At 53.2% G+C, this 23,468-nt stretch overlaps 13 protein-coding genes across 13 annotated transcripts, besides 5 other annotated features; 8 read left to right on the forward strand and 5 right to left on the reverse strand.

Moving 5' to 3' along the window:
- Positions 1 to 87: 87 nt before the first annotated feature.
- Positions 88 to 908, reverse strand: EKO05_0009327 (kinetochore-associated Ndc80 complex subunit spc25; the record flags this gene model as incomplete). Its single annotated transcript, XM_038942071.1, has 2 exons — positions 88 to 632; positions 689 to 908. 2 exons carry the CDS (start codon positions 906 to 908, stop codon positions 88 to 90), a joined length of 765 nt encoding a protein of 254 aa, XP_038795923.1.
- A 350-nt stretch (positions 909 to 1,258) lies between these two features.
- On the forward strand, positions 1,259 to 4,342 carry EKO05_0009328 (uncharacterized protein; the record flags this gene model as incomplete). Its single annotated transcript, XM_038941897.1, has 3 exons — positions 1,259 to 2,528; positions 2,575 to 3,232; positions 3,283 to 4,342. 3 exons carry the CDS (start codon positions 1,259 to 1,261, stop codon positions 4,340 to 4,342), a joined length of 2,988 nt encoding a protein of 995 aa, XP_038795924.1.
- Positions 4,298 to 4,314: a tandem repeat.
- A 68-nt stretch (positions 4,343 to 4,410) lies between the features above and the next one.
- Positions 4,411 to 4,451: a tandem repeat.
- A 139-nt stretch (positions 4,452 to 4,590) lies between these two features.
- Positions 4,591 to 5,854, forward strand: EKO05_0009329 (uncharacterized protein; the record flags this gene model as incomplete). Its single annotated transcript, XM_038942125.1, has 2 exons — positions 4,591 to 5,370; positions 5,429 to 5,854. 2 exons carry the CDS (start codon positions 4,591 to 4,593, stop codon positions 5,852 to 5,854), a joined length of 1,206 nt encoding a protein of 401 aa, XP_038795925.1.
- Positions 5,855 to 6,124: 270 nt separating this feature from the next.
- On the forward strand, positions 6,125 to 7,060 carry EKO05_0009330 (uncharacterized protein; the record flags this gene model as incomplete). The annotated part of the gene is made up of 3 exons (XM_059637514.1): positions 6,125 to 6,246; positions 6,299 to 6,588; positions 6,672 to 7,060. 3 exons carry the CDS (start codon positions 6,125 to 6,127, stop codon positions 7,058 to 7,060), a joined length of 801 nt encoding a protein of 266 aa, XP_059493497.1.
- Positions 7,061 to 7,310: 250 nt separating this feature from the next.
- EKO05_0009331 (uncharacterized protein) lies at positions 7,311 to 7,727 on the forward strand (the record flags this gene model as incomplete). The annotated part of the gene is made up of 2 exons (XM_059637515.1): positions 7,311 to 7,343; positions 7,392 to 7,727. The coding sequence occupies 2 exons, from the start codon at positions 7,311 to 7,313 to the stop codon at positions 7,725 to 7,727; spliced, it is 369 nt and encodes a 122-aa protein (XP_059493498.1).
- Positions 7,728 to 8,221: 494 nt separating this feature from the next.
- EKO05_0009332 (uncharacterized protein) lies at positions 8,222 to 9,451 on the forward strand (the record flags this gene model as incomplete). The annotated part of the gene is made up of 2 exons (XM_038941900.2): positions 8,222 to 8,492; positions 8,544 to 9,451. 2 exons carry the CDS (start codon positions 8,222 to 8,224, stop codon positions 9,449 to 9,451), a joined length of 1,179 nt encoding a protein of 392 aa, XP_038795926.2.
- Positions 9,452 to 9,756: 305 nt separating this feature from the next.
- Positions 9,757 to 9,810: a tandem repeat.
- Positions 9,810 to 10,511, forward strand: EKO05_0009333 (Ribonuclease P; the record flags this gene model as incomplete). Its single annotated transcript, XM_038946754.1, has 1 exon — positions 9,810 to 10,511. One exon carries the CDS (start codon positions 9,810 to 9,812, stop codon positions 10,509 to 10,511), a length of 702 nt encoding a protein of 233 aa, XP_038795927.1.
- A 497-nt stretch (positions 10,512 to 11,008) lies between these two features.
- Positions 11,009 to 12,756, reverse strand: EKO05_0009334 (uncharacterized protein; the record flags this gene model as incomplete). The annotated part of the gene is made up of 3 exons (XM_038942187.1): positions 11,009 to 11,121; positions 11,174 to 12,540; positions 12,593 to 12,756. 3 exons carry the CDS (start codon positions 12,754 to 12,756, stop codon positions 11,009 to 11,011), a joined length of 1,644 nt encoding a protein of 547 aa, XP_038795928.1.
- Positions 11,266 to 11,286: a tandem repeat.
- Positions 12,757 to 13,477: 721 nt separating the features above from the next.
- EKO05_0009335 (Polynucleotide 5'-hydroxyl-kinase) lies at positions 13,478 to 15,126 on the forward strand (the record flags this gene model as incomplete). Its single annotated transcript, XM_038942111.1, has 3 exons — positions 13,478 to 14,309; positions 14,466 to 14,726; positions 14,819 to 15,126. The coding sequence occupies 3 exons, from the start codon at positions 13,478 to 13,480 to the stop codon at positions 15,124 to 15,126; spliced, it is 1,401 nt and encodes a 466-aa protein (XP_038795929.1).
- Positions 15,127 to 15,383: 257 nt separating this feature from the next.
- Positions 15,384 to 16,042, reverse strand: EKO05_0009336 (uncharacterized protein; the record flags this gene model as incomplete). Its single annotated transcript, XM_038941914.1, has 2 exons — positions 15,384 to 15,877; positions 15,934 to 16,042. The coding sequence occupies 2 exons, from the start codon at positions 16,040 to 16,042 to the stop codon at positions 15,384 to 15,386; spliced, it is 603 nt and encodes a 200-aa protein (XP_038795930.1).
- Positions 15,445 to 15,541: a tandem repeat.
- Positions 16,043 to 17,314: 1,272 nt separating the features above from the next.
- EKO05_0009337 (uncharacterized protein) lies at positions 17,315 to 18,448 on the reverse strand (the record flags this gene model as incomplete). The annotated part of the gene is made up of 2 exons (XM_038942136.1): positions 17,315 to 18,294; positions 18,367 to 18,448. The coding sequence occupies 2 exons, from the start codon at positions 18,446 to 18,448 to the stop codon at positions 17,315 to 17,317; spliced, it is 1,062 nt and encodes a 353-aa protein (XP_038795931.1).
- A 1,254-nt stretch (positions 18,449 to 19,702) lies between these two features.
- EKO05_0009338 (uncharacterized protein) lies at positions 19,703 to 21,602 on the reverse strand (the record flags this gene model as incomplete). Its single annotated transcript, XM_038941962.1, has 3 exons — positions 19,703 to 20,639; positions 20,693 to 21,420; positions 21,474 to 21,602. 3 exons carry the CDS (start codon positions 21,600 to 21,602, stop codon positions 19,703 to 19,705), a joined length of 1,794 nt encoding a protein of 597 aa, XP_038795932.1.
- Positions 21,603 to 22,244: 642 nt separating this feature from the next.
- Positions 22,245 to 23,290, forward strand: EKO05_0009339 (uncharacterized protein; the record flags this gene model as incomplete). The annotated part of the gene is made up of 2 exons (XM_038941887.1): positions 22,245 to 22,306; positions 22,357 to 23,290. 2 exons carry the CDS (start codon positions 22,245 to 22,247, stop codon positions 23,288 to 23,290), a joined length of 996 nt encoding a protein of 331 aa, XP_038795933.1.
- Positions 23,291 to 23,468: the final 178 nt, after the last annotated feature.

Below are 23,468 nucleotides of genomic sequence, written 5' to 3' on the forward strand. Positions count from 1 at the left end.
CAAGATTTTGGAAAGAGAAGGGGTATTGATTCAAAAACTATCCAAAGAAACCCAAACGCCGCATTAGACTCATGTCGCTAGAATGATCTACTTACACGCCTCCACGAAAAGCTCGCGCATACCTTTCAGGAAGCCTGCCAGGTCGCGTGTCTCATTCAATCGCTCCACCACGCGCTCGACCTCCTCACGCTCTGCTTTGGGCCGGATGTCCAGCACCTTGTAGTCGCGTTCTGATGTGTCGAGTTCAAACCACGCTTCGCGATCCCACTCGCGCTCGTCGACGTTTGTATATACAAACTTCAGCCTGTCATCTTTGCCCAGCCCTTCTATCCTTAAGCCGAGGTAGCTTTCCCAGAAGTCGAGTTCGGGCTCGTTGTAGCGCGATTGGCCATCGAGGTATCGTCGGTGCTTGAGCTGTGCTTCTCGGCGCGCTGAGATGGATTTTTGAATCTCGTTGATCTGAGCGCGGAGTTTGTCGCGGTGGGTGAGCCGCTCGTCGCGCTGTTGTGTAAGGGTGCTGATTGCTTCTTGCATCTCAGACTTTTCTTGCGATTCTTTGGCGAGGTTCTGGCCATGTTGAGTTTGCTTGAGATCTAGAATTTCAATGTCGCGCTTCTTCATGCGTTGGTCCTCTGTTAAAGCTGTTAGCACTAGTTGCTGCAAGACACGTGCGATGCGCAAGACGTACCATGCAGTTCTGCGACGTTCATGCGGAATTGGTTTCTCTCCTCCAACACTCGTCTGCGCCCATTTTCAATAAAAGCATCAAAGCGTGTTGTGAATTGGTTCATGCGACTGCGCAGGTCGTCGAAGCCAAAGTTGATGCCGGGCAGTTGGTCCGCCATAGAAGGCACGTCGTGCGAAGTGGCGCGCATGGAGCTGCTGAATGAAGGTTCGAAGGTAGTCATAGCGAAAAGCTCTCGCGATTGTAAACGGTGTACTTGGAGGATGTTGCGCTGCAGCAAGTGTCTGACGTGGTCTGCGATGGCCGATAAGTGTTGTTTTGGGCTCGTTGCTCGGTAAACAAACGCGGAAGGAGCGAAACGCCGCAGACAGCAGGCACGTGCGCACGAACACTAGCGTGATTCTCAACTTCTGGGCTCCACATGAGCAGATGTGCCTTCTTTCACCTACGCGTTCAACTTGCAAGTCGCGCTTTTGTGTTCACCTGGCCCAAGAATCTGTGTTGAACAAGCAGCTCAAAGAATGAGTCGATCGCCTTACACTTTTACGGATCGCAAACCTCCCATCAGTCCAAATGGCTGATAGTTCGCTGAGCAACCTGAACTACGGCCGGCCTGGGCTCTCAACCTATGACTTAGACAGTCGCGAATGGATATTCTCCAGACAACCCTCTTCGAAAAAGCTGAAGCAAGTGGCATGTTGGCAGCTCGCCGTACCTGCTGCGACGAACTTCCCGCCTGCCAGAATTTCAACGAATGCTACAACCGTCCGTAGAGACGCCAGACGGCTCACACACGATCACCCTCAGCTTGTGCCAGCTATTAGGCAGCTACCGGAGCTAAACCTAGTCTCAGACGCAGTGACTTCTGCAGCAGGCACCTACGATCCCCTCATCGGCGACCTAATGTCCTTCGGTACCGTGTTTTTGAAAAAGTACGGAAGACCGAATCGTATCGCTGCACTGCCCGCTGGACCCTCAGGCAACATCCTGCGCCTGGTGATAGCAGGGCAGCAAAAGCAGGGTTGGGGTACCGACAAGTCAGTATGGCTGAGCGGACCAACGTTGGAAGACGCAGACAGTGGCTATTGGAACGAAGATGCAGCGCCCATACAACAGGTCTGCTTTGCACAGGCGCAAGGTGGCAACAGTTTTCTCGCTGTGCGACTTCCTTCAAAAACGGTCATCTTGCGGCCCTCATACCACAGAGGCCGTCAAGCAGCCGAGCCCTCGATCTATTACAGTTTACCACCGTCGCTCGTTTCCGCGCGTCCGATACTTAACATTACACTTGGACAAACTGGAGGTACGCCTCATGCCGATGTCAGCTTCAACCCCGACTACCAATTCCAGTTCGGCGTCGTGGATCATCAATACAAGTGGAGTATCTGGCAAATCGAGAGAAGGGCAAAGAGAGACGAGTGCAGTGTGTCGCGCCTTACTGGAGGGGAACTGCTGCCGGATGAAGATACAATTCTGAACGACGGCGATGGATGGGCGAGGATCCTATGGGCGGGTGACAGCAATACACTTATCGTCTGCAACCGACGGCACCTGAGTTTGATTAGCATCAGCGGAAAGGCGCACGAGTACCTTCAAGTACCGACTCTTGTGCCACAACGATCGACTGACTGGATCTTGGACATCAAGAGACACCCCCAGCTCCAGAACCGCTTCTTTGTCCTAACGACTACCAAAATACACATTATAGCAGTGACCACCTTAGGTGCAACAGTAGACAACACGGCTAACCAGGCTGGGGCAACGTTTTTGTTCTCTCGGAGACATTACCGGGGTGATGAGGACCTCACACTACATCTAAGCTTAGAGACGCTTATAGAAGATAGTAAGAATATCCTCACAGAATAAAGTCACAACTAACCTTGAAGCAGCAACACACGTCCTCCTGTGTTCTCGTCTGAACAGCCTTGCGCAAGTTTACTATTTCCAAACCCACCATTCAGGGCCTTCCGAGCTTCTCATCAGTCAGGATCCGGTACCACTGGACTTAACACTATCAGCTGCCGCACACATCACGCACATGCGCTTTGACACTCTCGAGTACGGCACACGGGAGCAATGGCAGTACAATAAGATCAACAGATCCGCGCATTCGTATTTTGAACAGGCGGTCCCGTTCTACCAGCTTACCGTTACATTGTCGGACTTTAGCGTGCTTCAGACCGTCCTGGTTGAGGAAATAGACTCTGGTCACGAAGCGCTGGTCTGGAATAAAGTTATTCATGCTGATCGGACATTGTATGCATCAACAAACGTCGAAGAGATGGATGATTTCGTGGCACCTGACGGCCTGCTTGGGATGGCTACACCAGAAACCAAGCTCAAGTCACAGACTCTGCGGCTGCTCCCACAAACGGATCAATCTCTAGAGCGTGCAATGAATTACACTTCGATCTACGAGACTCTGGTTCATGGGGATCAAAATGCCACGTCGACGAGAAACGCTACAGCCGTGGACGCCCTTGCTAAACGATTGCAAGAGGCAATGAAAGTAGATGGCGATACAGTTGAGCCAGGTCATGGATACGTGTAAGTTCACTTCCTAATGCTAGGGAAAGTCAGCCACTAACGGAATGCAGCGTGGAGATTCTCGACAGTACTATCGATGTGGTTGATATTGACGAGGCGTCAACGAAGATCAACGGGTTCTTCGCGACTGATGACTTGGAGCGCTCATATGCACTACAATACATCGCCCGTGCGCAGGTCTTGCATCTTCCGGAAAGCGAAGAGCAGTCTGTTGCTTTTCTATATGACACGATCCTGCAGCACTGGATCGCACCGCTAGCGGCAGACATACCAATCCCTGTGCGACAAGCCAAGGAACGGTTGGCTCGACGTGTTGCTGCAGAGGTCACTTTGGCTAGCGCACGATTGAGGCCCAAAGATGATGCACTTCCATCCCCCCATGGCGCAGATTCAGGCGATATAGTGTCGCTACCAATCTTGCCGTCCAAGTTAGGGGCCATTGCGTCTATTGGTCCAGCTGCGAATATGTTCCCTTCGTCTTTACCAACCCCACCACAATCTTCTGTACCGCCATCGTCGCAGCCTCCTTCCTCCCCTACTCCTCCTGAGTTCAGCATTCCGCCCTCCACAGGCGATCCGCTGTCCCGGTTGCGTAAACATCTCACAATCAAGAACGAATTGTTGACACCAACAGTCATCCACCCAAATGTCAGCGAGCTTCTATCTCATTGGAACCCCGGATCTGATCCAGGTTCGTATGATTGGGAAGCTACAGAACACTCGCTTCGACCTGAAGCACCAGACGAAGTGAGCCAGGAGTTGCGCGAAAAGGAGCGGAAGAAGCGAGAACGACGGGAGAAGCGGCAGAGACGTGAGGACGAGCTGATGCGAGCTAAGTCTCAAACTAGTAGCCAAGCTGTGTTCGCACAACCTCCATTCCCACGAAGCTCGCCTGGGCCCACGTTTGGTGGCATGGGTCCCAGCAGCCAGGTTCCCATTCCATCGTCGAGCCAGACGCCCAATCAATTTCATGGCCAGAGAGGCGCTTTTGGAGGGTTTGGAGGGGTACATAGCACGGTGCCGCAAAGTCAAGTTGAGCCCGGCCGTTTCGGTGGACGACCTGATAAGAAGAAGAAGAAGAAAGGAAAGAGCAGGGTCAGCGGCTTCTAGAACATCTTTTCTAAAACCCTCGTACATGCATGTCGCATCTAGTCAGCGTGTCTACTCACGCACTGGCGCTTCGACTCCATCATTCACCTTCACCTTCATTTTGACCGTCCTGCCGCTGTCATTTCATCGCCGATCTCATCATCGGCTACTCGCAAACCTTGCTTGCCAACAGTACCAAGTCAAAAATTATGTGCTCTTCCATCTGCAGGTCTCCTTGTTTTTTGTTCTCGAACCTACGCGTCACAAACATGGAGCCCAAGGACCACTACACCGCCAAACATTTCAGACGCTATGCTCGTAAAGAGTTTCCAGATCAGTACGCCCTGTTTCGGGACCTCTACATGTACAATTTCGAGAACAAGACGTATGTAGACAAGAATCACGCAGCCCACGATGTCAGTGTGCTCCTTGTTGGTCATTATCGCGCGCGAAAGGGTGGCCCTCCAGTTTGGGCACAGGCGACAGAAACTTGCGTAAAGTACTATCAAGGCAAGATGGGCGACATTCTCTGCACACCGATCCCAGAAGAACATGTCACTCGCATTTATTACTTCGCGACATACAGCTCCGTTGTTGGAACGCAGGTAGCCAAGAGCAGGGTCGCTGGCAGGAGAGCGGAACACTACTTTGCCGAAACGATCTTCAGCGTCCTCTTCCTCTTGACTGGCCGCCTCGAGCAGGTCAGCAATCCTGGCAAGACGGACATGCTAAGTAACTTCAAATACGTATGCATGAGCACCATGCCGAAGCCAAAAGTTCAAGAGCTTGTCTCTCCTACCGTTGTCCAGCGACCGGCGCTTCATCAAGCACACGATACTGTCGAGCGAGAGAACAGGAAGCGCAAGCGATCCACTCATGATCACGGTCAGCGTATCAAAAAGGAGGATGATGCCAGCACTGCCGCAGAGTATTCTACGAACCGTCCAGGCCCATCATCTCCATCTTGGACTAGACGTGTACAGCACTCGTCTTCTCAATCTCCTCTTCCCTACAGACTCTCAAGACACGCTTCTCGGGAATCTCTTCTGGTAAGATTATCATGTTCGTCATTTCAGCAGTATCAGGCCACTAACAGCATAGCCGCAGGTTCAACCCCGCGACTTCGAGCTCGAGCAGGAGAAGCGTGCCCACTCCGACGAAGTCCAAGCCCTGCAAGGCAAACTGAACGAACAAGTATTGAGGGCTCAAGCCGCTGAGGAGAAGGTGTTCCGCCAGAAGAAGAAGCGCAAACGCGCTGAAACGCAAATCGAGGACCTGATAAGCCAGGCAAGGATGCTGGAAGAGAGGAACGAATCCTTAGAGGTCGAATGCGTTGGACCTAGGCGCCACACCTGTAAGGCGAGGATTGAAGGCCAGAAGAAGGAGATCAACAGGATCAGGCAATCTGTTTTGGCTCGCAACGAGACGATCTCGCGATTGCGTAAGGCATTGGCGGAGATGGACAAGGCTTTTGGTGCAGGAAATGGACTTCCGGTTGGCGAAACAGTAGTCTCCAAAGAAGGACCAGGATGATGGAGCTGAGCTACAAGGTATCGATCGAACGCCCTCGAGTCAAAGTCTGTAAGCAGGAGGGAAAACTACAATGCTTTGAACTGGAATGCAAAGTATCGAGACAGCAGCCCGCAAAGTAACGTGAGACGCTCACGTATCAGGCAAAAAAAACCAAGTTCTGCGTCTGCTTCTTCCGATGTTGACTCCAAAACGTTCATTCACCTACACTCCATTCAATCCTCTCTAGTGCCATCATCTCGTCGTCGGTAAAAGCTTTCGCCGACGTCAATTATGACCACTCGCTTTCATTCACTTCGACCTACCTTGATAATACCTTCCACTGAACTCCAGAGACGTGTCTCGACGCGTCGCTCACCACACCGCTTTGATCAAAATAGCCGATTCCGCGTTCTGTAGGTTCTACGACTTACTAACAGTCCTGTTAATATCTAACTGCGGGTATAGCTTGTTGCTCAGCCAGTTGAAGGCAGCGGTAATTCGACTCGCATCCACGATGGCTGTCAAAGACGAGTTCACGCTCGCTGACTTCACGAGATATGCACGTGAGAACTTCCCGGGCGCTTTCGAGATTGTCGCTGATCCAAGCCTGTACAAATTCGAGGCCAATCGCGTATGTACGGCTAATAGCGGAGTGAAAGAAGTTGCCTTACTTCACATTGCATACTGGAATGGTCAGCATCATGGTATACCAGTTTGGGCATCTCTCGACAGAAGTAACGTTCAATACTCCTACAGTAAGCCAGGAAACACCATCATATCTACGCAGATGCCCTATCCTGCTGGATGGTACTGAGTGCATATTCTAACAGACTTCTAGACTCAAGCAAGTGTGTCAGACCTACGTGTGCTACGCCGGCGTACTCTGAAGACAATGGCGCATATCAAACCTTCCGGGTTCCCTCAACAATGCAGCACCGCTTCTGTACGCTTCTCCAGCATCATGAAAGCCATCGAAAAAGATTAACGAGTCCACGAGACGGAGCTTTTGGAGGAAAACACCAGGCTGAAAGACCAAATGTTCGCGACCGAGAAAAAGGCTCAGCTTTAGGTCCGACAGAAAAGCCTGATAGCGGTTATCCAGGGAAAAGAAGGTGCGTCAAAGATTGTACTGAATGCAGTCTCTCCACACTTGCTCAGCTGAGCCTCAATATATGTGGCGTCGGTCTGCTTCATGTGCGCTCCATGAATAGCAGAACGGCACGCTGATTGCAAGACACACCTACTTGTTACCGCTTTGCCTTGTGGTCTTCTTTGAGATAGTCAAATTGAAGAGAGAAAATTCCAAATGCTGTTCATTATCTAAGTGACGGTGTTGTTGAAGCTCACATTCGACTTGATAAAGGAATGACGTCGCCAGATGTAAAGCCGAGGTCGTTGCAACTTCACGGTCGCGGTTCCGCAACCCGACGATAGCAACTCTTCCGAGCGTTTGCAGACAACACATAAGCAATTCGCGATGATCCCTTCATTACAGCCGTCAAGACCCAAGGTAGTCAATCCCCCGCAATCTACGTGCCTCATACTGACACCTCTGGAGCCACTACAGCAGGCTACGCAACCAACATATGTGTATCAACAGCGGCGCACAACGCATGGGCTCCCACAACCACAGCCTATGCCCTCGTGTAGTCCCCCAGCTTCTCAGAGACCACAATCACAGATAGAAGCTATGCCTCCTGCCCGCACATCATCGTCCTTCCCTGCACAGAGCTTCTACGACGCTGCAACAAGACATCCGGTCTTCTTCACGAATAACCTGAGAAAGCCGCCGTTCCCCATACCGCAGATGCGCAGCCAGGGCTGGAATCCCGTCGCGAACGGGTACATACAGGAAAGAGCAAAGGCTCAAGGGGGAGGGGGGACAAAGCTATGACACACGCTCCGGCGTACTTTGAAGGCTATCCATACCTTGCATATCCTCTCTATCTACGCCCCACCATTCCCTGTAGAACAACCAGCTTGTTCTGGTGGCTAGAGATGAAGCCTCCACCAGATGTGCAGCTTTCTGCTGTACTGTGGGGTAAACGCACCCTCCAGACTAGCGCTCATGTCAGCCTCGCTGGCGCTAGTAGCTCCGCTTTCGACTGCTTGGACTTGCATCTCAACCCACGGTCCATAGATCGCCCGATCCTGGTGTAAGCAGTGGCATTTGGCAGTGGTATGTTAGCCCACGTTCGGTATTGGCTCAACGGTCGTTGTCTACCCTGCTTCGGCGATTGGAGGGAGGTCTTCACAGCCCCACCAGGCCTCCCAAAGCATATAAGGCATCGTGAGGCTAGATCCAGCAATAATCTCTCATCATTCGTTTATCGTCTCTCCACTAGAACCTGAGTCTCAACCGCTCGCATACGCCAAATGATAACAAACATGCTAACGTCACCACTTCTGAAAGCTTCCCTGGCATGGGAAGAGACGAAGGGTGATGCCGAAAGACAGCAACTGATTGCCGCAGCCAGTAAGCTGATCAACGAACTGGAGAACCCAGCAGAGAAACTGGCGCGCATTGGCTGGGGCGAACCATCTAGGACAGCTGCGCTCCAAGCTGCGTTTGAGCTTGGTCTGCTTCAAAAGCTCAACGAAGAACCTAGGAAGGGTAGCGAGCTGGCAGAGGGGACTGGAGCAGATCCGTTACTCGTCGGTATGTTGTGCGGATAAGAATCAGATTCGCTTTCTTGCTCATATCACACAGGACGTATACTGAAGCACCTTGCCGCCTACGCTCTCGTCAAAGAGACTGGAGTAGATCAGTATGCAGCAACGCCTTTCACGTACGCGACGTCCGACCCAACACTCAGGGGAGGGCTGATCTACAGCTTCGACGGCATGATTCCTACCTTTCACAACCTGCCCTCTTTCCTAGCCAAAACGGGCTATAGAGTACCCAGCGAAAACGGTGATGGTCCTGTTCAACATGCTCTCAAGATCGACAAGCCTTTCTTTGCCATTTTACAAGAGAGTGCTAGATTAGGAAGCGCCTTCAACGATTTCATGGCTGGCTACGGCAAAGCGCGTCCAAGCTGGGTCGACTACTACCCGGTCCAGGAACGCCTCATCACCGGTTCCTCGCAGGACAAACCACTTCTGGTCGATGTTGGCGGCGGTCTGGGTCGTGATATCTCGCACTTCAACGCTACATTTCCAGACGCAGCAGGCGCTTTAATCCTCCAAGACACACCTTCCGTCGTCACGCAGGCTCGTTCATCTACGCCACCTCTTCCCTCGGCCATCACTGCGATAGCTCACGATTTCTTCACTCCGCAGCCAGCCTCTGCTCACAACGCTCGCGCATACTACCTGCATCTCGTTCTTCACGACTGGGATGACGCATCGTGTCATACGATCCTCGGCCACATCCGCGACGCGATGAAGCCAGGACACTCGAAGCTTCTTATCAACGAGAATGTGCTGGAGGACGTTGGCGCACCGTGGCAGCAGACTAGTCTCGACTGGACTATGATGGCGATGTTGGTTAATCGGGAGAGAACGAAGAGTCAATGGAGTGCGTTGTTCGAGTCAGTCAGGCTGAAGATTGCTGGTATATGGACGAAAGATATGAACAGTGAGAGCATCATTGAGGTTGTTCTGGCTGAAGATTAGGGCCGCAAGTGGAGAAGCTGGGACCTCCATAGCCTTGTCAGAGTACATGGTCAATTAATATGCTCAAGGAAGTCAAGAATGTTGTCTATGTACCGTCGTGGGCAGCTCGCAACGATGACGATGAATCACTCGTCTGTGCATCTTGCCCCACCTAAATTAATTAGGTGTTGGCGTCAGTGGTTGTACATCTTTAGTTTGAGGGCTCACGACGCGACACCACACTCTCGAATCGTCAGGACCGCACGTGTTAACACCTGCACTCGAAAAGTAGCACGTTCCAAACTTGCAGAGACCCTTCCAAGGAAACCGCCTCCACAACATCCCAGTACCCCACACATCGACACCACCACCACCAACCATGGCCGAAACCCCCGGCCTCCCCTTCGGCCAGGCCCTCCTCCAACGCGCCTTCTCTCCCGAGACCGCCAGCTCACACTACAGCGAGCGCATCGCCAAGCGCCCCCTACCCATCCGCGCCACCTCTCCTACGCCCTCAGCGCGCGCAACGCGCCGCCGCGCCCTCAACGAGCGCAAAGCCAAAGCGCACAAGCGCACCACCCAAAAGCCGCACCCTCTCTCCGCGGCGCAGAAACGCAAGCTGGGACTGAACGAAATCGCCAAAGAGCAGCAGAAGTACGCCATCTACGAGCCCTTGCACAGCCTGTGGGTGGGGTACATGCGCGAGATCCTCGGGCTGAGCGCAGAGGGCAGTGCGAAAATGCACGTGACGCCCAATAGCGCAGGACAGATGCTAGCGAGCGCCGACATGCACGGTGCGGTGCTGAGCGTGGTGCGCAGTCGGTGCGTGAGTCGTGTTGGGCTGGAGGGGATTGTGGTTAGGGACACGCGGTATACGTTTGAGATTGTGACGAGGGGGGACACAGTCAAGAGCGTGCCGAAGGAACATACCGTGTTCCGCTTCGAGATACCGTTGCCCATCGGCGAGGGAGAGGAGGTGCCTAGGCCCCTGGTGTTTGAGATCTTTGGCGAGCAGTTCCAGACTAGAGCGCCGGATCGTGCGAATAGGAAGTTCAGGCTGCATTATCAGCCGGATCTGTGAGGGCTGGGATTTGCACCTGCAGACCGACACCACCTGCGAATGCTGGATGGGCGTTGCTTCGCAATACAGGCCTGACGCACGCTGTCGTACACCGGACGGCGAACCAGCTCTGTCCATGGACTTCACATGCTCAATGTCACGAGCTAGGCGGTTTATCAAGCTGTGTAACATCACGCTTCCTGGCGACAACGGCACAACCTCGAGCTTCCCACCTTGGACGTATCGATGCGTGCATCCTACACTGGATTTGTTCATGCTACGCTTCCACGAAAAGCTAGCACCTCCTTCGTGCTGCTCAACCGCCAAGTACGAGGGGAGGGGTCACCTCTGCTTCTGTCCAACAATCCCAGCAACGCCACAAAGGCCGGACAAACAACGGAAAAGGGCGTACAGAACGCAGGAGCGACACGATAGCTACGGCGAAAATAAAGACACTTCGCCCCATTGCCCACAACGCTCAAAGCGCTACCAATATCGGACGATGAGAACTCAGGCTTCTAGTCTAGAGTATACGGCTCTGCGCCTTTGCCGAAGAGGAGATGAGGCTTCCGCTTCGCGAGATCGAGAATGGTCTGCGCGAAGACGGAGTTTGCCCACGCGAACCAGCTTCCTGTTCATGATTAGCTATCGCCAAAGATAGGTCTGGCAGTAGAGAGACTTACTGGTATAGTCGCGCTCGTAGTCTACATGGATACTTTCGTGAATCAACCCATTCCGACTCACGTTCTTCACGCTCTCCACACAGCTCACGATCTCGTCGTCGTCGTCGCTCGTCATGGCTTGTACGAGCACACTCATGGGCCATGCGTGCTGCAATCCTACATGCGGACCGCCAATGCCGCCGAAGCCCTTGCCAGTGAGATAGTACGGGTTTCCTTGCTTCTCGAGAATCATCTTGCGCGTGTTCTTGTAGACCTCATCGTTTGCATCAACGAAGCCTAGAAGGGGAAGCGCAAGCAGCGATGGTAAGTTCGCATCGTCCATGAGGATGCTGGATCCGTACCCGTCGACTTCGAATGCGAACACGCGCCCGTACTTCTTGTGCGTCACAACGCCATGTTCCCATACACCCTTGCTGATGGTATCAGCCCACGCGGACAGCTGGTCTGCAATGTTCTTCCTCCCTGCCTTGTTGAGTATGTCGGCCGTGCGCTTGAGCTCCACGCTCATCATCGCGTTACTCGGAATCAGGAATCCGAGAATCGTGGCATCGTCGCTAGGTCGGAACGCAGAGCGGACGAGCCCTGTGCCGCCGGCTAGTGGGTTGCCGACGCCGCCGAGTGCAAGTGTCTCGGTACCGATTTCTGTGCGGCGCTGGAATTTGTATGTGTTCTGGATGTAGGCACCTGTCGTCTCGTCGAACGTGGGTTGCGATTGCTCGTCGAGGACCGATAGTAGAGTATCGAGGGCTTGTAGCCAACGGGCGTTTATAAAGGCGATGGAATCGGTGTGGTTGTAAAACTGGTTGGAAAGAGAGAGGAAGTGTGCAAGTGAGTCGAGTTCGTACTTGCATTCAAAGACGAACGAGGCTTCGTACTCGGGGTGCACAACGTCTGCTTGGTCCTGGAAGGTGGGGCTCAGATGGCTGGGTGCCGGAGGCTGGAAGGCGTTGCAGTACGGCGAGCCGATGACATATTCAGCTTGTGTGTTGATAGCCCCCAGTATCAGCTTGAATATTTCCTTGTCTTTCTTAGCAAGGGGCTGGTACTGCGCCAGTTGGTTTGTGGAGTCTCGCAGCCACTCGGCATTAATGTCACCAGTAACGATGAAGCTTTGGGGTCCGGTCCATGAGCCCTTCTCCCAGTTCCTCTGGAATGACTTGTGTGCTGGCGTATTGTCGGTGTGCCATCGAACGGTAGTGTCCAGTGTGTTTGGGAAGGCGTTTTCGAATATGCGTGCAAGATCTTTGTCGACCATTTTCTTGTTCATCGTCTCAATGACCTTCTCCACCAGAGGTGATTCGAAAGTGCGGCAGTATTTGGAGGGTCTTTGAAAAGGGAGTTCGAGCGGGCCTTGACTGTATGGTGGGCTGGGCCTTTGTGTCAGCAAGAGGTTTCGTTGAGCGGACTGGCTGGACGTACTGCGGGCGCATGGAGTATTGTTTGTAGTCTGGACATGCTGCTCGGTACTTGTTGGGGTCGATGGCAGCCCGCAGCGGCTCCTGTATGCCGTCGTCATAACTAGCAGCTACATAGCTCAAAGATAGGACAGCGCCCAAGGACAGCGGCAGCAATTGTGATTTCATTGTGAGCGGAGAAGCTACTGCAGACTCGGCGATGGAAGGAGTGAACGCGCCGATCTATAACGGTTGACGAGAGCGTGCCAAGAGCTATGGAATGCGAGGAATGGCGCCCAGCAAGATGTGACTCGCAGAGCTCTACCGACTAATCGCCGGAGCTCGTGACTACAAAGAGCTGCGGGGTGCAGAGATGAAGTCGAGGTTGAGGAAGATGGTAGAAAGATGCTCCACCGCTTCCCCGCGGTCGACAAGTGACTTTCACGGAGGACAGAGCCCACAGCCAATGACGTGCGCGATTGCCCGCACCAGTGTATCGCACTCCAAGCTTCAGCTCCAAGCTTCGGCTCCTACATGGCTACCACGCTTGTGCGCTCACCTACATCGCCACCACACCTCTGCCCTAACACGACCACACGCCTTCACCCATACTGCTGTCGTGAACATCGCATTTGCACCAACTAGATAGACTAGCTTCTGCGCATAACCCTCTGATACCCGCCCACGCGCCTTCCTAGGCTATCGCACGCGCCTTCCTAGGGTATCCCACGCGCCTTCCTAGGGTATCACACGCGCCTTCCTAGGGTATCACACGCGCCTTCCTAGGCTATCGCACGCGCCTTCCTAGGGTATCCCACGCGCCTTCCTAGGCTATCGCACGCGCTCTTCTGCAGCAGCACGACCAAGAGCATACCCCACCCCGAGAGAGAGACGGCTACTCACCACCGTTATGCTTTCTCTTCCAGGCCTCAACCTGGCCGCGCCCCCTGCCGAGGCTCTCAGCGCACCTGCCTCGTCTGTCACAAGAGAACAAGATCTGCCCGCCAACACGGAATATCGCTTCGAAGTTGGCTTTTCCCGCACATTCACAGTTCGCCTACGCTCCGGCACGGCCGAGTACTTCGGTACCGAGCTTGCGCCATCCACCACATACAGCTTTCAAGGCACCAAAGGCGCAATATACACATGGCACGGCTGCAAGCTCGAGCTAGGCGGCGAGGCCGAGTCAGACTATGTCGCAGAAGAAACCCCAATGGTGAGCCACGCAAACCTACACTTTGCCCTCGAATTGCTGCGCGACAAAAGTGTGGCGAGCAATAACGTGGAGATGGGTCCCAGAGTCCTTGTGGTGGGTTCAGAGAACGCTGGTAAAACTGCGCTTGTCAAAACGCTCACATCCTACGCTGTCAAGAGCGGCCGACAACCCATGGTAATCAACCTCGACCCACGACAAGGCATGCTGAGCGTGCCAGGGTCGTTTTCTGCTGCTGCCTTCTCTTCCATTGTAGACATCGAGGAGGGGTGGGGAAGCAGCCCCATCTCCGGACCCAGCCCCATTCCAGTGAAGATGCCGCTAGTCTACCACTATGGCCTCAAGGATCCTGAAGAGGGAAAGTTGTTCAAACCTTTGGTCACACGCATCGCGCTTGCTGTCACAAGCAGGTTGGAGGAGGACAAGGCGAGCAAGCAAGCTGGCTTCATCATCGATAGCTCAGGCACTATCAGTGCTGGCAAGTCCGGGGTGTACGAGAACATAGAGCATATTGTTTCCGAGTTTTCCGGTGCGTGTGATGTGACATTCTCTACACTTTCCTGTAACTCCATATGCCTAGCCCAGAACCACTACTTTGACGTGGTTCTAACATCCACATTACCGATCAACTACCTCTCCCAACCGCCAGCCCCTTGACTTCGAACGTTAGCTAACAGCTCCACAGTGAACATCCTCATAACCCTCGGCTCCGAACGCCTGTACTCCGACCTATCCCGCAAATTCTCCAACCGCCCCACAGAAGAAACCGTCAGCGTGATCCGCCTCGACAAATCTGGCGGCTGCGTCGACCGCGGCGAGGAATACATGAAAGCGCTCCGCCACAGCCAGATCCGAGAGTACTTCTTCGGTCACGGCGAGGACGCCCTAGCGCCAAGCAGCATGACTGCCGACTACAGCGATCTGAACATCTTCAGAGTCATCGAGAGTACGCACCCCTTCTCCCGCCTATCCCGCCTCCTCTCTCCTCCTGCACACAAACTACGCATAGCGGCACACTAACCAGACAACCCACCGCAGCCGAACCGAACCCCTTCGCCGCCGGCGACGCTGAAGAATACAATCCCGCTGGCAGCACAAGGGAGCTCTACGAGCGCGTCACGCCGTCCAGTGCTATCCAGAATAAACTGTTTGCTATTACGACGGCGAGCCCGAATGATAAGCACGAGGTGATTAGGGATAGTAGTGTGAGGGGGTACATCTACGTGGCGGATGTGGATGAGGGGAAGAGGAAGGTCAGGCTGTTAAGTCCTCAACCTGGACATTTGCCGGGGAGTGCTATGGTGCTGGGGAGTTGGCCTGAGGACGTTGCGGGGCTTGTTAGTTGAGGGGATGGCGGTTCAGGGACGTGTAGCGTGTCAGGGGTTAGAAGGAGGAAAGGAAGGCATAATCACAGAGGAGCGGCAAGCTGGAATATCATACAAACTCATTTTGAAGTCTCGAGTTTCGCGTGTTCCGCTATGCTGCATATCGCTGCGGTCCTGTCGAGCTCACCTGGTCCCAGTCATCTTTTGTCCACCACTCGAACTTTCAGAACTGCGTCAAACTCGTTTTTCTTCGGCGTGTTTCTATCCGCTCAGCCAACTCAGTCGCTGTCTAGGAGGTCCTGTACTCCCTTGTTCAACCTCTTGTACTTCTTCATCAAATCCTCGTACTTCTCCTTCAACTCCTTGTTCAACCTCTCGTACTTCTTCATCACATCCTCGTACTTCTCCTTCAACTCCTTGTTCTTCTCCTTCTCCTGCGCAACCTCGCCCTCGAGAGTAAATATCTCGGTGTTCTGCTCCTCGGCCCTCTTCTTTTGGTCTTCGACCTCCTTATCCACATCTATATTTTTTTGCTTCTGGCCGGCAAGCTCAGCTTGAAGGTGCGAGATTTCGACTTGGAGTTGTGCGATTTCGGTCCGCGACATCTCGATCTGGCTGGTGTGCTCTTGGTCGGCTTCAGCCTTGCATTGTTTGGCAAGCGACTCGAGGGTGCTTTGTACTTGATTCGAAGGCTGTTTGAACGAGGTTGGGTTGGTCGGATCGGGAGTGACAGTTGCGGGAGAGTATGTGTGTCTGCCACGCTTGTGGATATCTGGAAGGTTTTGTTAGCCAGGTCTCTGTGACGTATGGAATGCGTGGCATTCTTACGTTTGACGTCAGTCTCACGTTTGACGTCAGTCTCGTCAAATTCATTGTCCTCGTTGATGACGGGGCGCTTGGAACGTCTGTTTGACACTCTCTGACCGACAGAGACCATGGCGGAAGTTGATTATGGGACTTGTGTGACACACACGAATGAGCTCAGCTGCCTTTGTGTTAGCAAGTACATAGCTTGAAGTCGTTGCTACAAACCTGAAGCTTCTGTAGGTTGTCTTCCGGTAGTGTAGCTCTGTGTGGGAGAAGAAATGAAGGTGTAAGACTAAAGACACAGCTGGCGCAGTAATATAAAAATTGCCAAAAATAAGCGAGCCAGTCCTTTGCGTCATACTACTATTGTGAAGGTAGACTTACTCTTACGTAGTACTTAAAGCTTCGATGACGCCAGTGTGATGGGACAGCCTGCTTTCATAGCAAACGCCGCGAGGTGAAGGAGCGGTCAGAACTGCAGGAACAGAACATCAGCATGGCTTGAACAACCGCAAGAGAACGAACAACCGATTCAAATGCATTTCACTGCACTTGTGGTACTCATGCAGGACGTACCGTGTGAAGATCTTGCGCTCAGACGTGCTCGCCATGTGCCAACTGCTGATGGTCAGAATCTGCTGCCGCGCCCAAAATCTACTGTATGATGTCATTTTGCTACGTTGGCGAGACGATCTGGATGCGCATGCGAACTGCATATAATCAGTTTAAGGGACGATCGAAGAGCAGAAGCGAACTCAACAGCTCAGCACTTGATGTAGAGACCTGAAGATGCGTCAGTGTCAGCAGACCACGAGCGCTCAGCCACACACGCTCGGGATTGTATTCCAGGGAAGTATCTTCTGTCATGGCTGGATCTCCTCCAAAACCAGGATGAATTGACCTGGTGGGGCTTGTTTTTAAAAGCTGTGCTGTACGTCTTCGCTCTAACCATGGGGTCGAGTGAGTCGCTCCCACCGCAGCCGCCGATGATCCTGGGTATGGAAAGAACGAGGAACGCCAAACTCATGCACTGCAATCTTCCATGTAAAGCTCCTCAATACCGGCTGCCAGCCATGCACTGCTACTACTTTTATGGCCGCGATTGAAAAAGCGGTAAGGGCGAGGCTTGACCTAGTGATTAGTTTAGGTAAAGGTGAGTGATGACGAGGTATTTGATGGTTGCGATTAAGAGAGTTATCAGTAGATTACAGGATTGACGTATTTGTTCATTCGTGTCCGACATTTAAGCTGTCTTTGTGTGAGGCAAGGTATCTCCAAAAGCAACCCATAACGCCAGTCCGCTAGATGCATGGTATCAAAATTTAGTTTGCACGGCCCCAAGAACGCTTTTGGCTCATGGCCCATTCCACAACCTCTTTCGCATGCCTGTGTCGGCAGCGGCTCAGACCCCTTCATTAGGTCGTTGGGGCTGAAAGTCCTCGGGTTTAAAGTCCATCAACTCGGCCTCTTGATGTCCACTGGTCATAATTGAAACCTCGTCCTTCTCCTTCATCGCTCTGACTTTGTCCAGCTTCAGTCCTGTGTAGCTCCTTGGCAGATATCGTCCAGGATGCCAGACGGCAAACACGACCAGTACTGCCAGGATGGGCAGCGCATCGAACGTCCAGAAACACCATTCGTGGCTCTGCAAGTAAATGAGCCCGTAGTCTTGGTCATGCGGGATCTCCATGGTGCGATAGATGGCGCGGACGGCGATGAGGCAAGACGATAGGTTGATGGTGTAGGACAGCTTGCGCCAGAGTTTCATATCGCCTAGATCGAAGGCGCGCCAGTGTCGAGAGATGACAAAGTAGCGCACTGAGATGATGCTGAAGGATAGGAAACATAGCATCTGCAGCACCAGACCGAGGACCAGGATGACTCGTCCAGGTAGTGCCTTGCGTTCGGATGCTTCAATCGAGCGGGATGGTGAGGCGTCCTTGTCGTATTGCCGACTGATCTGGCTGGCGCCTACGAGCTGGATGAGGAACGAGAAAAGGTCGAAGATGACGAATGTCGTGGTGATCCATCTTGGAAAGCACCACAGGGTCTTGAAGTTGAGTGCGTATGTCGGGCAAGAGAACCATACCACACGTGAGAAAGCGGTGTAGCATGCGGCAGCCAGGAAAGAGGGCGCAAGTAGGATCATGAGCCAGGAGACAAGAAAGGGCAAATCCTGGAACTCATCAAGGGAAGAAACAAGACGGCAGATGTGGCCAAGTGTCAGCATCAGAATAGCAATGACAGCTGTCCAAAAGAACCATGATCGATGTCGCAGATATTGGTAGACGGAGAGGATGGATATGAGTATGATGATGGTGGCGCCAATACTAGCGAGAGAAACTGAAGGGTCGTAGATGTAGGGATTCAGGACGCCGCGGGCTGGAAATTGTTAGCTTTATCCAAACTTCATGTTGTGGTATGGAAGGCGAGATGAGGTTGGGGTAAACTCACTATAACCGGCAGCAGCCCGTTTTGGCAAGTCCGCAGAGTGGAGAACTAGAAGCGCATTCACACCTTGGTCCGTTCCGACCATTGTCGTGCTATGTTTTTGCATGCCGTGTTTTCCTTTGCCACAATTGTCGACGCGGTCGCGATCATGGCCAGAACTCTAGACTCCTCGGGGTGTCAAGCGGCGGCAGCATAGTCTTGTAAGAGAGCGGAGAGGAAGACCAAGGGACCCGCAACAGCATAGCTAAGAAAAGACAGAGGAACTGGCGGCATCATGTTTTCTACGAGCGGGGAGGACAAGACTTGGCAGCCTGAGCGGACGCGGAGTTATGCGTGTTCAAGGTTGCTCCACGTACTGGAGTCGCAGATTTCGCTGCGCCCGCAATGCAATCAATGAGAAACCCAATAGGCCTGCTGTTGCGGCTTTGCTGCGCCTCCATCACCTACCAAAACTAACAAACTGTGCTTGCAGTGCAAGATACAGCAAGTACAGAGTCCCATCTCGAAGCCGGATACTGGCAGCTCTGTGCTCACATTATCAGCACGTGTGGCGCGGCGTCTGGGCGCCCAGGCTTGGTTGGAGTCAAACAACAAACTACTTTGCAATTGGCAGCGCCCCGTGCCGGCCTTGGTCTTGGCAGCCGCGCAGGCACCGGCGGATGTGCCAGAGGGACACGGTGAGCAGAGCGGAGCATCGTCATGCCGGTGCTCTCCAAGCCTGCGATTCGATAGGGATAATCGAGGTGATTGCTGAGCCAAGAGTGGCCGAACCTCTCGGTCCTCTTGCTCACCGCATTTCAGCTGAAACCATCCCTAGCTCGTGACATCGTGTTACCTCAGCGATATTGGCATCTGTTTGGTATTCTGAAGGGACGCGCGCGTTTGATGTTACTATTGTAACGGTGATTCGGAGGCCTGCATCCCAGCCGGTACACAGAACAAACGCCCAACAATTAACTGGGAAAGAAAAGCATATTGGCCGTTGCCGTGCGATCCTAATGAACTAATATCTGATTCTTAAAAACGATGTTGATAGGGATCTGGAGAGATGGTCAGAGCAGAGCATGGAGCGATCTGTCGATTGTGAGACTATGCCAATTTTGTCAAGCGCGAACCAGATTGCCAGCATTCAAACCTTGTGCAAATTGAAGGTGTAGAAGTTGTGAATTACGGTCCAATCCTCGGTCGCCGCGTCGGAACGTTGGTCACGAGGAAACGAAGGACTCAGGCCTCTATGCGGGCGAAGTCGGAGTGCACTCCAACCCCCTGTTTCACGGTCGCAGAACTGCTCCCCATACGAACGCATAGCTTTCGGAGCTCCTACAAGCTTGCCGCGAATTTACTCGTCATCAAACTCGTCACCATCTTGAACCTTATCCTGGCCGTCTCTGTTTACCCCGTTAACCTCTGCTTCCTCCGGATCGGCTAAGCCCTTGGCCAACCAACGCACTTCCTTTGGCTTATTCTCCATCCACAGCTCGTTCGGAAGCCACGTGTAGAAACTGCAGTGAGTCTGCTTGACTTCATCCAGTATCGCAACGCCGCCTTCGAGTGCGAGGATGCGAGCCTCGATCTTCATGCCAATGAAGCATTCCTTCAAGACGCTCTCTTCGACCCAAAACTCAAAATTTCTTTCGTCCACCTTGTGAGGCTTGCCATCGGGATACTTGCACTTGGGCAGATCCCACTCATCGCACTCGTCGGCATACCAGGTCTTACAGACAAGCTTGCCGAGAGGTTCGAGATGCCCGAGCTTCTGGCTGACGACATCGCTCTGTATTGCATACATCTCCCTCGTGATCTCGCTGGGCAAGTCGACAAAAGTGACCTCCAGACCAGTCGACTCCTCTTTGGCGATCTCGAGGTTCGTAGCACCCAGAAGATGCTGCTGCTCGTCTGTTCCCAAGGCAGCGATGCCTGTACTGAACTTGATTCTTGCTTCTTCATCTCGCATACCAATCTCGTTGATACTCACGCCCTGTTTCTGCAACTCTTGAGCCCAAGTCTTATCGCCGGTATACAGTCCAGCATGCGATCCACCAATCAAGGAACTCGCAGATCTGTTGAAATCGCCAGGAAGGGCGAGACCGGCAGCATCGACCTTCACCAGCTCGCGTTCGGCCGTGTCACACATATCAAGCGCGCGCTGGAGTTGTTCGTCATATTCTGGGCATACTCTGTGATATCGAAGGTAGTTATAGAAGGAACGAAGGACCTGGCAGGCGTTCTTGATGCCGTCGGGGGCGTGTCCGTAAGTTGTAGGGAACCATGAAGACCTTTAGCTGTCAGTTGGGACCTTACATGGAATGCTGGTGTCAGGAATACTCACAGGAAGGCAGCACCAACCTCAGCGAAATCAACCACCCACTGCTTCTTGTCCGCGCGATCCCAGGGAACGTTGTGGACAGCAAGAGCTCGCGCAATTTCTTCTGCGCCCATACCCTCCATCTCTGCCTTTGACATCCCTTGGTACATGCGAGGACCAGATTCGACACCTCCAAACTTCATGAGTTTGTTGAAGACTTTTGAGTACATCTCGTGCATGCGGCGCTTCTGTTTGAATCGCTGGATGGCGAGTTCGATGCGCTCAACGAAAGGCCTGTTCTCATCATACATCCTGTCCTCCTCTTCAGCTTCGTCAGGCTTGATGGGCGGCTCAATGTATGTCTTTTCGAATCCAGTGGGCTTCAGCATGTTCTTGGATGTGCCGTCTGGGTAGACTTTCTTCTGCTGCGGCTGTAGTGGGACAGGGTACACCGCGGGCTTGCGCGTACGCGGATCATAAGCAATGTCGTCGTTTTCCTCGAAAAAATCCTTGTCGAGGACGGTCTTGCCTTGCAGAGGCACCTTGCGCTTGATCGTTTTGCCATCAGTGGAGACCTCTAGCAACGCGCTCTTACGTAGTGCAATCACGACAAGCGCCCTGGGCTTGTAGGACCTCATCTTTTTGAAGCCGCAAACGCGACTGATGGACACAGGTATGTTCTCGCATCCGCCACATTGCTGGAGGAGAAAGAGATCTGTGGGCAGGTTCTCGTCAGAGAAGTAGAATTCGACCTGTTTGATGTCAATGCCATGTGAAGGGACTGGGCGTTGTAGTGCGATCTAACCTGGCGACGAATGGCTTCGCCTTCTGGATGGTCATTTTGGGGAGCGGTGGATGCGGTAGGCGCCTTCCCGTTGGCCTGCGCCATCAACTCCGGCGGTAGGTTGAGGCTGATCGGCTCTTGCGTCGACATATTCACTATCTGGGTTTGGTGTGGTAGTGAGGAAGAAGAGAGGAATCGGACGTGGTGAACAACCGTAGGCCAGAAGGGCGACACGTGAGGTAATAGAGCAAACTGCCATGGCGGGTACCTGCCTTCTGAGCTGCAGGTGAGAGACGGAAATTGAGGTGTCCAACCGGCGGTCACCTCGGATTAGCGCTTAGAGTGCGAGGTCAAGGACAAGGTTTAATGGTCTTTTCTTGAGGACATGAGCAATCTCTGGGGCTGAGAGTCAGGCTCGATGGATTACAGCAGAAACTACAGTGACGCTCCATCCGAGTACTCGGCCGATCCGTTGAGCGAGACATCACCACCTGACAGATAAGAACACATAATGACTACTGGCGACTCGATGTTAACAAAACGTTTAGATAAAATAGTGCTTTGAGGTGTAAGAAGCCGTGGAGCTAGAGTGAGAGCGGATGAGGCGCTCTTCTGGCGTCATCAACTCAGCCTGACTCGCGGTGGACCCTGGCCGTTGCGTCGCGGGGTCCTAGCCTGTTGACACTCGACAAACATCTCTCTCTCTCTCCCCTTGTTCAAGACCAGCCACAGAAACACAGCCAGCTCTACGCCGCCACACTTGCATAGAGTCTTGACTTGTACTCCACCAACATGGCCACGAAGCTCTTCGACTCTTCCAAGCTGCAAGCCTTTGGCAACGCCGCCGCCGGACAGTAAGCCCCTCCAGGCTACTCAGCCTCATCCATACTGACCACATTCGCAGCGACGGCGTTCTCAGCGATGAATCCGGTGCCGTAGTAGTAAAGCCGTGCACAGCTGCTGAAATTACTTTCTACGAGACCGTGGCCACGTCACATCCTGACCTCCTCCCACATTTACCCATCTTCATGGGCCAGCTATCTCTCGACTCCACAGCCGACGCCTCCGAAGACACCGGGACCTTTGCGACCGCCGATGGCGCAATCGAGCGCCTCCACGGCAAAAAGCTCAGCACAGATCTACACATCGTGCTCGAGAACATTACACACGGGTTCAAGAAGCCGAACGTCCTGGACCTGAAGCTTGGCGCGCAGCTGTGGGACGACAATGCAAAGCCAGAGAAGCGCGCACGACTCGACAAAGTGAGCGCCGAGACAACAAGCGGAAGTCTAGGCTTCAGGATAGCGGGCATGCGAACGTGGATGGGGGTCTCCCCGCCTGACGTGCCTGAAGAGCTGAAGGAGTATGTCGAGCTGGAGAAAGAGAGCGGTTACTGGGTGCACAACAAGATGTATGGGCGCAAGTTCAGCGCCGACGACATCGATGAGGGGTTCAACGCCTTCTTTCCCCGAAAGACAGACGCCGAGATCGCGAGGGCGCGAGAGCTGCTTGCGTACTTCCTCGGTGAAGTCAAGGACATCCAAGAGGCTTTTGAGGCCAAAGAGAGCAGGATGTACAGTGCGAGTATACTGCTGGTATACGAGGGCGATGTCGACGAGTACGAGAACACAAAGAAGGTGCTGAGATCTGCACGGCCAGAAACAGAAGACGAGGATGAGGACGAAAACGTGCCGAAGTTGGCGGCAGTCAAGTTGATCGATTTTGCACATGCAACGTTTGTGCCCGGGCAAGGGCCCGATGAAAACGCGCTCAAGGGCATGAGGAGCACAGCAACCATCTTGAAGCGCTTGTTGGACAAGGCTGAGCAGGATGCTTGATCATGAGTTGTAGTTTTGCTACGAGTTGGCGTCTAGACGAAGAGTTCAGACTCACGCATATTTGCATAACCACTGACGAACACACTCTGACCCAAACGTGTCTCGTTCACTGGTGATTACGCCCATACCCCGAATACGTGACCGGATGTAGAAGACCGAACGCGCGCATGCAGGTAGC

This window comes from Ascochyta rabiei, chromosome 16 (genome assembly GCF_004011695.2).
Source record: "Ascochyta rabiei chromosome 16, complete sequence".
Classification (NCBI taxonomy): Eukaryota; Fungi; Ascomycota; class Dothideomycetes; order Pleosporales; family Didymellaceae; genus Ascochyta; species Ascochyta rabiei.